At 39.5% G+C, this 13,063-nt stretch overlaps 2 protein-coding genes across 2 annotated transcripts; both read left to right on the forward strand.

Moving 5' to 3' along the window:
• Positions 1–846: 846 nt before the first annotated feature.
• LOC105024278 (trypsin-1) lies at positions 847–2,782 on the forward strand. Its single transcript, XM_010894128.3, has 6 exons — positions 847–910; positions 1,067–1,217; positions 1,477–1,727; positions 1,861–1,997; positions 2,142–2,243; positions 2,613–2,782. The coding sequence occupies exons 1-6, from the start codon at positions 871–873 to the stop codon at positions 2,658–2,660; spliced, it is 729 nt and encodes a 242-aa protein (XP_010892430.1). The 5' UTR covers positions 847–870; the 3' UTR covers positions 2,661–2,782.
• Positions 2,783–10,845: 8,063 nt separating this feature from the next.
• On the forward strand, positions 10,846–12,280 carry mrpl17 (mitochondrial ribosomal protein L17). Its single transcript, NM_001310860.1, is given in 3 exon segments — positions 10,846–11,145; positions 11,687–11,755; positions 11,909–12,280. Coding segments are annotated over 3 exon segments (507 nt in total). The 5' UTR covers positions 10,846–10,971; the 3' UTR covers positions 12,173–12,280.
• The last annotated feature ends 783 nt before the right edge of the window (positions 12,281–13,063 follow it).

The raw sequence follows: 13,063 nt of genomic DNA on the forward strand, positions 1-13,063 counted from the left end.
TATGGCATTATATTACCCATCCAGTTGATATATTTCCTGATAGTGAATGTGTTCTCTAATCCCTTCTCTTTCTTCCTTCAGATGTAATTCTTCAAAGATAGTCTGACCAACTCTGTGGCCACCTATTAATTCAGATCCTTGCATTTAAATCCTGGCCATTAAACTCTTCAGACTCTGTCAGAGACAACCATTTTCCCATTCTATACTATGCCTAATTCATATAACTCATGGGCCTTAGCAATGCCTACATAAGAGGCATTTTATAAAACTGTTGTATCAGTTCTTTTTGCATTACATTATAACAATAAAGCTGCGTCCATAAAAACTGTTTGTACAGTTTGGTAGTTATATGTGATTGTGGTTATGATTGTTAATATGTTCTACAATTCAGTCATCTCAGAATGTTAAATACTGCTGTGACCTTAGCCTTATGTTATAAACGCTCATTCAACGCTCGCCCAAGCCTCATGGTTCTTAGGAACACCTGGGAACTCAAGAAAAAAAGGTTAAAATTATGACAACAGTGATTTTTCGGTTGAAATGCCTTAGCTTTAGGATAATTCAGATGTTTCCTACATATAATTTAGTTTTTTCCTTGGTTCCCAGTTGTCTGGAAAACTCTAAAGTTGGAGGTCTGAGAGTTCAGAGATAACAGGTCAGAGGTTTCAAAGGCAGAATAATTCACATGAACCTCTTGACCAAAAATTATTTATGGAAAGTTGGATCAGGAATCATCAAATCTTATCACCTTATGGCTGATTGGACCTCGCCTAACCAATGAGATTGCCATGGAAATGGGGCGTACCTTTGGATTCTATAAAAATACGTTTGTAGGTAAACCTTACTCATCAACTGGATCAAGAAGCAAAAATGATTTCTCTAGTCTTTGTTCTCCTCATAGGAGCTGCTTGTAAGTACATACTCCTTCATAAGCTTTTATAAAATATTGTCTGTACTTTACAGATCTCAAACTAAAATAATGATTTTATTTGTACATTATACTGCAAAATCTCAAAAGGTGAAGCAACTTGTAAATGCTAACTGTAAAATATATTTATATTTCCAGTTGCCACAGAGGATGACAAGATCGTTGGAGGGTATGAGTGTACGTCCTACTCCCAGCCCCATCAGGTGTCTCTGAACTCTGGGTACCACTTCTGTGGTGGCTCCCTGGTCAACAAGGACTGGGTTGTGTCTGCTGCTCACTGCTACAAGTCGTAAGTTGTCTACCTGTTTTGTACTTACGGTACTGATAATAAGATAAGTACTCACTACTACACATGAAATATTGAACTTGTGGGAAGACAATGGTTTAAGTTGCCATGCATCATGACTTCAAACATTCTATCTTCCACATCACATCATGCATTTGATTTCAGTTTGACCACAAGGCTTAATACAGGACATCATCAGGTGATGAAAGACTAATCTTCCCACTTTCCTTTCTTTTGCTCTCTCTCTTTTATCCTCTGTAAGACGTGTGGAGGTGCGTCTTGGTGAGCACAACATCAAGGTGACTGAGGGTAATGAGCAGTTCATCTCTTCTTCTCGTGTGATCCGTCACCCCAACTACAGCTCCTACGACATCAACAATGACATCATGCTGATCAAGTTGAGCAAGCCTGCCACCCTCAACGCTTATGTGCAACCTGTTCCTCTGCCCAGCAGCTGTGCCCCCGCTGGCACCATGTGTACTGTCTCTGGATGGGGCAACACCATGAGCTCCAGTTAGTACAGCTGTCATATATTTTGGGGGTGTTACAGAGTATATTTTATCGGTTTACCAGCCCCAGTGCCACGACACATAATTGGCATGTTTTCCCTTTGATTCCCATATCTTGGATTCTACTTTCCTTACAGCTGCCGATCGCGACAAGCTTCAGTGCCTGAACATCCCCATCCTGTCCTCCAAGGACTGTGAAAACTCCTACCCTGGCATGATCACCGCCTCCATGTTCTGTGCTGGATACCTGGAGGGAGGCAAAGACTCTTGCCAGGTACCAAAACAGTACTGACCTTTACAGACTGAACCTGCTCTACTGCTTCCTTACCTAGTTAACAAAATCGTTATGAACAAAAGTGAAAAATAGTAAATATGTTACAGTTAAACAAGTATATATCTCTTTTTCTTTCTCTTTTAGGGAGATTCTGGTGGCCCTGTGGTGTGCAACGGTCAGTTGCAGGGGATTGTCTCCTGGGGATATGGTTGTGCCCAGCCCAATAACCCTGGTGTCTACACCAAGGTAAGACTTCTGCTGCTAAGTTTGTGCATTATAGGGTAATGTTGTTTCAAATAAATACTTATTTATTTTATTACTTCCTTCTATTTATGTATATATTTATCCCGTACCCACATACTAATTCTGAAAAGTTAAGACATAAGACATTTTTTTAAATAATTTCCAAGACTAGTCAGTGAGCTACAAATATTAGAGTTACAGTGTGATTGCTTCAAAGAGGGTTTGATGGAATTGAGTTGAGATTTAGACCACAGGTTCATCCCTGTCATTCCTTATGTTTCTATGTAAATTCAATTTAACAAACTTATCCCAAGTCTACAGATTCTGAACCATGTGACAACTTATGACTCCTGTATCCTTCTCTTTCTACAGGTGTGCATCTTCAATGATTGGTTGAACAGCACCATGAACAACAATTAAATCTGATCCTAACCTCTGTCTTCCTGTATAGTCACACAACTCAACAACTGTGCAGTTCAACATCCACTTCCAGTTGATATGTTGATTTAGACTATGACAATAAAGCATTGAAGATGAAGTAATTTTTTCTTTTGTGTTCGTCCTCTCACTGGCCTCAGAAATTCTATTAAAGCTCTTTCTATACATTTACATTTTAATCATTTAGAAGACACTTATCCAGAGTGACAGTTAATGCATCCATCATATTATGTCAATTATTACCAATAATAACAAAGGAACAGCAAATTAACAATATATAGTTGTGCTAACTAAAACATACAAGGGGAAATCCAATGTAATGTAAACTAGGGTTAAACTGAGTACCCAAACAAAACAAGCGCTGTTACTGATATGAGCCTGATATGAATATGATCCCGATTATTTAATGTCATTATCCATGATTGGATAGTTATGGAAAACCAGGCATTTGAACGTCTCCCACACAGGGCGGCATGCTAAGTGCTCAATAATTCGGCTGTAAGTGTAGATACAGGTGGTAGTGTTCATTGAGCCTGCTGATACAATAGACTTGGAAAGTGAGGTTCTGGAAGCAAAATGTCCATTGTTTTGAGCGACAGGGTTGTTAATTAAGGATTCCTATATTAATGTGCGATGTAGACATTCTGATCCTTTTCAAGATGGTGAAACAATAAATGTGTCCTTGTAGTGGAAATCGGTTGTAAATGTTTAAACTTCAACTTCTGTGTTGAAAAATGTGTTTTACCATACCATACCATCTTCTTCCGCTTATCCGGGGCCGGGTCGCGGGGGCAGCAGTCTAAGCAGGGATGCCCAGACTTCCCTCTCCCCAGACACTTCCTCTAGCTCTTCCGGGGGGACACCGAGGCGTTCCCAGGCCAGCCGGGAGACATAGTCCCTCCAGCGTGTCCTAGGTCTTCCCCGGGGTCTCCTCCCGGTGGGACGGGACCGGAACACCTTCCCAGGAAGGCGTTCCGGAGGCATCCGAAAAAGATGCCCAAGCCACCTCAGCTGACCCCTCTCGATGTGGAGGAGCAGCGGCTCTACTCTGAGCTCCTCCCGGGTGACCGAGCTTCTCACCCTATCTCTAAGGGATCGCCCGGCCACCCTGCGGAGAAAGCTCATTTCGGCCGCCTGTATCCGGGATCTTGTCCTTTCGGTCATGACCCAAAGCTCATGACCATAGGTGAGAGTAGGAACGTAGATTGACTGGTAAATCGAGAGCTTCGCCTTGCGGCTCAGCTCTTTCTTCACCACGACAGACCGATACATCGACTGCATTACTGCAGAAGCTGCACCGATCCGTCTGTCAATCTCCCGTTCCATCCTTCCCTCACTCGTGAACAAGACCCCTAGATACTTAAACTCCTCCACTTGAGGCAGGCACTCTCCACCAACCTGAAGTGGGCAAGCCACCCTTTTCCGACTGAGGACCATGGCCTCGGATTTGGAGGTACTGATTTTCATCCCCACTGCTTCACACTCGGCTGCAAACCGTCCCAGCGCATGCTGAAGGTCCTGGTTAGAAGGGGCCAACACGACAACATCATCTGCAAAGAGCAGAGACGAAATTGTGTGGTCCCCAAACCTGACACCCTCCGGCCCCTGGCTGCGCCTAGAAATTCTGTCCATAAAAATTAAGAAAAATGTGTTTTATCTTTCTAAAAGCCCCAAAACTACACTAACCATAAGCCATAGCGACACTGCATTAATTATCTTCAGAGCTAACCAGCTAATTTTGTCTGGTGGTTTTGAGGATGGCCAACTACAGCCAATAGCCTATTAGCTAACGTTAGGTACGTAGCTACATTGTCGTAGCTAGTAGGCCTACTGAAGTATAATGTTACTGTATATTTAGCTAGGTACCTAGCGATTCACCTTATAAGCCAGATCTACCGGCGCTTCTTAGCTTCGTTGTTGGGAAACCGGTAAAACTGTTTGCAATTACTCACTCCATATGATTACAACCTGGCACAAAACACAGAACCATGGCTGTGTATTGTATATACAGTACATATAATTATATAGCTAGTTACCTGTGTTTAAAGGAAAGGTTGGCTATTTTTTAACACATACGTTTTGGAATTATAAACATTTTGAGTTATTTCAATTTTTAAAAGGAAGACTCTCTTCATCCTACAGTGGAAGTGAATGCAGCAAACGTTATAGGGTTTGAAAATAACTGGTAAACGCAAATCTGTCTGTGAGGAGGATTTATCTGGCAATTGGCTTTGTTTACAAAACTGTAGCCCACTTTAGCTAGTCTAAACTACTAGCTCAAACAAAAATGCCAGCAAGTTGACTCCTAACCAGTTTCAGGGTTCTGAATGGATACTTAAATGCTGAGGTTCTCATTACCTCAGTGGACACAAATGGCCATTAGATTATTCTTATTATATCCTTGTATTTTGTATTTATTTTTTTATGCAACATACAGTATATAAGTATTGCTCAAACTCACGTAAAAATAAATTACTAAAATAATTTGATACTTTACTGATTGATATGATGTCAAAATATACCTCAGCTAAAATAATTTTGAGCGGTGACTTTAATATGGTCATGTATTATCAATTGGACACCTAACACCTAATCCAACAAGAAACCAGGCAAGCTAGTTCAGCTGACCCGCAATAGAAAATGTTGCCATCTTGACATTCAAACCTGGGTCTCCCACATGAAAGACTGTCGTTAACCACTACACCACGAAGCTGCATATTTGCTGGGTGTCAGTATATCCTCTTGTCTCTATCCTGAACAAATCCTCCTTTGCCACTAGCCGTTTTAACAGCTAATTGGCCATTCGTGAATTACATTGATTCAGTTAAACTAATTAACGTTTCTTACTAAGTTTACCTCCACCACAAATAGCGTCTATGAACAGTTAGCTTTTGCTGGCCGTTTGAACAGATTATTAGCCAGTAATAGGCTTTACCAGGGTCTACTAACTTACTGGACTAGTCATAGGAATTGAGCAATTGCTAGCGAGTCTGCCAAAGCGATTTCATTTCATGGCATGAGAAAATATTTTTTTCTTTCATGGCATAACAACATACTTTTTTTTTCAGTTTGTGAATGACATTGATACAAATACTATCAATAAAGGCGAAGATAACTAACTTTTTCATCAAGTGAAACGACGAGAGAATCATCGAAATAAAATAAATAAATGGCGTTGTTCACAATAGATTCAAACTTGAGTCTTCCACATGATAGGCACTGTCACTAACCACAACGCCACAGCATTATGCATTTCACTAGTCGCTAAACACTATTGAGCATTGTGTTAAACTGACTAATGTTTCTTATTAAGTTTACCTCCACCACAAATAGCATCTATGAACTGTTAGCTTTTGCCACTGCCGTTTGAACAGCTTATTAGCCAGTAATAGGGTTACTAGTATTTACTAACTTCTTAGCAATTTCTAGCGAGACTGAAGATGAACGTTTCCATGCCAGAAACAGTTGCAATATAACCGTATACAATTTTAGGCACACTATAACGTAACTACTGTATGTTGTAGCCAGCAAATGTGTTTGTGTATCCTGATCCAAAATGCATGCAGGGATACATACTTCGAAAATCCACCAGAAACAGTTGCACTCTAACCATAAACTGTCTTATTTCGGGCTTACTATAATGTAGTGACTGGAGGTTTTAGTCTGCAAAGTTTCCTCCATTCACACCTGAGACCTTGTAACACTAACGTGTCACATGACACCAGGGAGGGAAAATGGCTAATTGGGCCATGTGGAATTTTTTTTGAAAAGTGCAATTTCTTCAGTGTTGTCACTTGAAAAGATATACTCAAATATTTACAAAAATTTGAGGGGTGTACTAAATTTTGTGAGATATAGTTCGCATGTCCGCTCTTCTTGGCCGGCTCCACTTACGCGGTCCGCCAGAAATCCAGAAAAACGCATGTCAAAAATGTTATAAATTGATTTGCATTTTAATGAGTGAAATAAGTATTTCATCCCCTATCAATCAGAAAGATTTATTGCTCCCAGGTGTGTTTTATACAGGTAACATGCTGAGATTAAGAGCACACTCCTAAAGGGAGTGCTCCTAATCTCAGCAATCTCCTAATACAGACTTCTACATGCTTTGTAAGTAGGAAAACCTGCAAAATTAGCAGTGTATCAAATACTTTTTCTCCCCACTGTATATGACACATTTAATAGTAGAAATAGCTGTGTCAAATTAGCTCATGGAACTTCTAGATTTTACATTAAAAAAAGGAATCTGTCAAGGCTGTCCCACCTTGCCCCTGTTATTTCTAATTGCAGCACAAATACTGTGTCTATTAGTCCAAAACTGTTTCTTCAAAGCAATTTCTATAAATGAAACTCATGTAAAATCCGCTCTCAAAGTTGTTAACCAATTCTCAAAAATGCTCAGGTTTGAAACTAAATCTTAAAGATTTTTAATTGTACTTCCTTAAAAACATTCATTCTGGTCAGATATGTGGGATAAATGTTAAGGATTTGGGAACCTAACAGGGAATTGGGAACCTAACAGGGAAAATTATTCTTAACCACGTGTTGATGACAGAATTGAATGTCGCTCTATTTATACCTGGGACAGCAGGTGGGAGACGGTAATGATGACGTTCACAGAAACACAGAAAATAGTCAAAAACAACACATCAAATTTTGAAACTGAGACATTTTATTGTTTCCTGAGAAAAATATGCCCACTTTGAATTTGATGCTGACAACATGTTTAAAAAAAGTTGGTCCAGAGGCAACCATCGCATGGAACTGTTGTGTAATGCAAAAGAATATATGGTGGAATATCACACAACTAATTAGGTCAATAGGCAACAGGTCAGTAACTCGATTGGGAACTCAAAAGGTCATTCCGGAGGGGATAGGTCTGTCAGAATTGAGGATGGGGAGGGGTTCCCCGCTCTGTGAAAGACTGTGCAGGCAAATAGTGCAACAGTTTAAGAATCAATCAATCAAATATAATAACATTTCTCAACGTAAAATTGTCAAGAGTTTGGGGATCTCATCATCTATAGTACATAATGTCATCAAGAGATTCAGAGAATCCAGAGAAATCTCTATATGCAAGGGACAAGGCCGAAAACCAATATTCGATAGCCGTGATCTTCGGACCCCTTAGGTGGCACTGCATTAAAACAGACATGATTCTGTAGTGGAAATAGTTGCATGGGCTCAGGAATACTACCGAAAACCCTTGTGAACACATTACGTCGCTGCATCCACAAATGCATGTTAAAACTCTACCAAGCAAAGAAGAAACCATAAAGGTTGCGTACCCTTAGAGAATTGGTAATATATGTACCATTTGTAAAGAAAAGTGAGCAATATTTATTATGGGATTTACATTTAACTATAAGTCATAACAGAATGGCACAATCATTCAACAAAACATGGCAACAAAGAAAAAAAATTACATTTCGGACTAATTCGACATACAACATTGGCATTTCAATTTCAAAAGTCTGCATACCCTTAGTTCTTAATACTGTGTATTGCCCCTTTAGCATCAATGACAGCATGCAGTCTTATGTAATAGTTGGCTATGAGGCCCCGAATTCTTGCAAGTGGTATAACTGCCCATTTGCCTTGGCAAAATGCCTCCAGGTCATGCAAAGTCTTTGGTCGTCTGGCATGATCCGCACGTTTGAGATCTCCCCAGAGTGGCTCGATGATATTAAGGTCAGGGGACTGTGATGGCCTCTCTAGAACCATCACCTTTTTCTGCTGTAACCACTGGAGGGTCGACTTGACCTTGTGCTTAGGGTCACTGTTTTGTTGGAAAGTCCAAGAGCGTCCCATGCTTTTTTGTGGCATTGGCGCAGTAAAGGTTTCTTTCTGGCAACTCAACCATGCAGCACATTTATTTCAGGTATGGTTGTGTTGTGCTCCTTGAAACAACCTCAACGGCTTTTTCCAGAGCTGTCTGTATTTCTCCTGAGGTTACATGTGGGTTTTTCTTTGTATCCCGAACAATTCTTCTGGCAGTTTTGGCTGAAATCTTTCTTGGTTTACCTGACCTTGACTTGGTTTCAAGAGATCCCAGAATTTTCAATTTCTTAATAAGTGATTGATACCTTGTAACGCAGGTCTTTTGACAGTTCTTTTCTGCTCCCCATGGCTCAGTACCTAGCCTGCTCAGTGCATCCATGTGAGAGCAAACAAACTAATTGACAATTTATACACAGACCCTAATTGCAAATTAAAAACCACAGGTTTGGAAATTCATCTTTTATTGCCATTTTCACCTGTGGGTGTCACCTTGTGTGTCTGTAACAAGGCCAAACATTCTAGGGTATGTAAACTATCCAGAACAACCGTTGCCTTCTCTGGCCCGAGCTTATGATGGATTGAGGTCTGAGAGTCGAAAACTGTCCTGTGGTCTGACAAAATGTTAAATTATTTTTGGGAATCAAGGACGCTGCGTCCTCTGAACTAAAGAGGAGTGACAATCATAGGCCTGATCATAGTTTCACAGTATTTAGGGCTCAGCTTCTGGCACTAATTGGACAAATTGAATGAATAAGAGCCAGTGCTTGGAAATAAATAATGACCATACAGTTGCAATTCACAATGTTATTTACAACATTAATTCCATGTCCACAAACTTTAAATTCTGAAAAATTATAGCATATAGGGACCGTTTAAAAAAAAATTATACTCACATCCAGTCTGTGAATTACAGTAATTTGACAATTGCAAAAATAACTTATTTGAAAATGATGTGTGATTTAATTGAAATGAGACCTAATAATGATTGACAGGAGCAAAAGCCTAATGTATTATGAGCATACTTAAACATACTGAATGATCTATGAATAATGTATACACTCACTGGTCAATTTTCAGCCAGAGATAATGTACATATTAAAAGCAGATTTTCTGTGTAGGAATGAGTCTGGGTACCCAAAAAATGAATGGTGTTTGAATATACTCTCATGAAATATATGTGTGAGTGTAGGTTGCTGATTGACCATCTCATCCTTCACTAAACTGCTGATTGGCCATCTCATCCTTCGCTAAACTGCTGATTGGCTATCTCATCCTTCACTAAACTGCTGATTGGCCAGCTCAAACTCTTCATTAGGATGATTCTCCACATCATCCTCCTTAAAATGTATCAAATTGTTTGAGTAATGATTACAGGTTTGTGTTTGACTCGAAACTTTGAAGGAAAAATGTATTATCATTGTACAAAATGTATCAATAAAATTACATTTATGCATATTTTATTACAATTTCAAAAGAAATGTCAAGGGATAAGATCACCTTAATTACAGTCATTTTAGTTTTTATTCAGATATCATCCTTTTTTATTTCAAATGTGAAACATATCTATTCAACATATACAAATCTAATAATAACTAACAAAGCGAAATTACTCATGAAATTGAGTGAACAGAATATTGTGAAGTGGAACAATTTTTCTTCTGAATCCTGTTTATCCACACGGACATCGGTAAGTGGTGTATCGGCAATGTCATAGCTGTCATTTGCGTCACGACCGGTCACGACACGACAGCAACAGTGTCAGCAATTAAGACATTGCTTTATGGTATTTTTTCTTCAAAATATAGGTGTGTAGTAAAAATCGGTAGATCTAACTCAAAATGTGCTTTCCATAATGCCAAAAGTAGAAATGTTTAGAGAAATTCTAAATCAAAGACTCAGTAAACCGTAAACAAGTTATTTGATTAGTGGGGACATTACTGAATCTTTTCCTCCCCACTTAGCTAGTAGTTATTCTCTCTGTAATCCAACCTATATTTCATTTACAGTGTATTACAGGGCTATTCAACTCTAGTCATGGATTATTTATTTTTTACCTCGTAGTTAATTCCAATCAACCAGTGTCCCAGGTCTGAAACCTTTTTAGAAATTGAGGATGTGTTTCGGCGCTCCAGGACTGTAGTCGAATAGCCCTGTTGTATTGCACTGGGGGGCAATAAATGGGCATTTTACTTGACCATTGAACAGGTTTTGAACCCAAATTTAAATAAAAGTAGCTGTTAAATATAAAGACCAGTCATTGTTAGAAATTGACAATTATATAATAAATAGTAGTGATTAACACTGTCCCGTTATTACTGGTTATAATGGATTTTTATTGTGAAATATCATGACCCGGAAGTACTCTTTGTGCTACTGACTTAATGCTATAGTAGTAATCAAAATACAACACGCTTGGGAACCCGCGACCTCAGGAAGTCTATTAGTAGTCGTATAGCCACCATCCTTAAGAACATCTGTTTCAAAAAAAGTATATTGATCTGATTTCGATAAAATGCGGCTAACTTTGCAGATGTTGATATCCCATGGCCGAGTTGCCCGTAAAATGGGTCTTGGTCCCGAGTCCCGATTAAACATGCTTCGGAACATTCTTACCGGGCTTGTTAAGCACGAAAGGATAGAGACCACTCTAGGAAGAGCAGACGAAGTTCGGTTTTATGCAGAAAAGGTGAGAACATGAATGGTGACGTTACCTTTTTACGCAAACTGATATTTGGCTACAATTACCCAACACAGCCACATTGCCACTTCTGCTAGAAGTGATATCCCTGTTTGGTAGGCTCCTGACTGCTTTCTAGAAGTAATATCCCTATCTGGTAGGCTCCTGACTGTTTTCTAGAAGTAATATCCCTGTCTGGTAGGCTCCTGACTGTTTTCTAGAAGTAATGTCCCTGTCTGGTAGGCTCCTGACTGTTTTCTAGAAGTAATGTCCCTGTCTGGTAGGCTCCTGACTGTTTTCTAGAAGTAATATCCCTGTCTGGTAGGCTCCTGACTGTTTTCTAGAAGTAATATCCCTGTCTAGTAGGCTCCTGACTGTTTTCTAGAAGTAGTATCCATGTTTAGTAGGCTCCTGACTATTTTCTAGAGGTAATATACCTGTTTGGTAGGCTCCTGACTATTTTCTAGAAGTAATATCCCTGTACGGTAGGCTTCTGACTATTTTTGAGGTTTGAGTTTGTTGTTAACAAACGTTCAATGCTGTTTTGCAGTTGATTGACTACGCCAAGAAAGGAGACACTGATACAAAAGCGATGAAAATGGCCAACTTTTGGCTCACGGTACTCCTTTATCATCGTTTTTTTCTTCTAGTTTCATTAAGTTACTCAGACCCAGTGCCTTCAACTTTGTTTTGCTTTTGTCTTCCAGATTTCTATGAGTATTCCTGGTTCTTTGGGTCATCATCATATTTCCTTTTCTCTCTGTGGTTTCAGGAAAAGGATTTGATCCCAAAACTCTTCAAGGTTCTTGCTCCCAGGTTTGAGGCCCAGCCGAAAGGTTACACACGCATGGCCCGTATACCCAACAGAGAGAACCTTGACAAGGCTGCCATGGCTGTGCTGGAGTACAAAGGAAACCCGTTCCCGCCACTACAGCCAGCCAAACGTGAAAATGAACTCACGCTCATCAACCAGCTCCTTAAAGGCTACAGAGAAGAGCAGGCACAGCAGGCAGCAGCCATGGTTGAGTCACAATGAAACCAGTCACCCATTGACATTAGGCAAATGTCTGTTCTGCCATTTTTTTTTTTATTTATCACAATTCTGGAACGTTTCACCTTCCTGAATAAACCCTTTTAGGGATTCACTGATGCTTCTCGCATGTTCAGTTCACACAGATTCAGACCAGGTCCTGACTTGGAAACATTGGTTTGGGTTCTTTGTGTCATTAGAAAACACAAAAAGACTAGTGGGTCTCAGAACAGAAACTGTAATCAGTAATCACTATTCAATTCGTGTTACATATTGTGAAATACATTTCGGACTAATTCGACATACAACATTGGCATTTCAATTTCAAATACGGTGTAATACTGAACTTTTTCACCATGGATTGAATAGAACCCTAAATTACTTAGTATGAACCCCACTGAAGATGACTGCTGATTTGTCTATAAACTTTTTTTTTACTGTTGGTGACATTACTCTGCTTTAATCAGATGTGCTTCAGCTTGAAACATGTCCTCCAAGCTTTTCATTCTTTTCAAGGTCTGATGGGCTCTTATTAATCCCTCTACTGATTTAGAATAAGCATAATCAGCACATAGAGGCTGGATATTCGATATAGGCAATCACCTTAGCCTACTGTTTTGAGCCATAAACTTCTCAATTTTATTCAGATTTAAGCTGCTGCTCTAGAGTTTGGCATTACATTGTGGTAATTGATTCCCCATGATTGACCCAAACCTATTGCTTTTACATTCAATTGGACTACCACATTTCTTTGCTTTAGTGATTTGCCTGCCTGTAAGTACTACAATTATGATATTGGTGCCTGAATAATAATGTTACTGTAACAAGATGGAGTTGTTTTACACAAAAGCCTTGGTTCTTTTACAACACAAATGCACTCATACACATTGACAGGTT

Source organism: Esox lucius, chromosome 20 (genome assembly GCF_011004845.1).
Source record: "Esox lucius isolate fEsoLuc1 chromosome 20, fEsoLuc1.pri, whole genome shotgun sequence".
NCBI classification, from domain to species: domain Eukaryota; kingdom Metazoa; phylum Chordata; class Actinopteri; order Esociformes; family Esocidae; genus Esox; species Esox lucius.

What these genes read in the sequence shown, in the direction of transcription:
- LOC105024278 (XM_010894128.3), top strand. Translation starts at nt 871, where the DNA reads ATGATTTCTCTAGTCTTTGTTCTCCTCATAGGAGCTGCTT. An exon ending in GGGCAACACCATGAGCTCCA is followed by an intron (nt 1,728 to 1,860) that starts GTTAGTACAGCT and finishes CTTTCCTTACAG; the next exon opens with CTGCCGATCGCGACAAGCTT. An exon ending in ACCCTGGTGTCTACACCAAG is followed by an intron (nt 2,244 to 2,612) that starts GTAAGACTTCTG and finishes CTCTTTCTACAG; the next exon opens with GTGTGCATCTTCAATGATTG.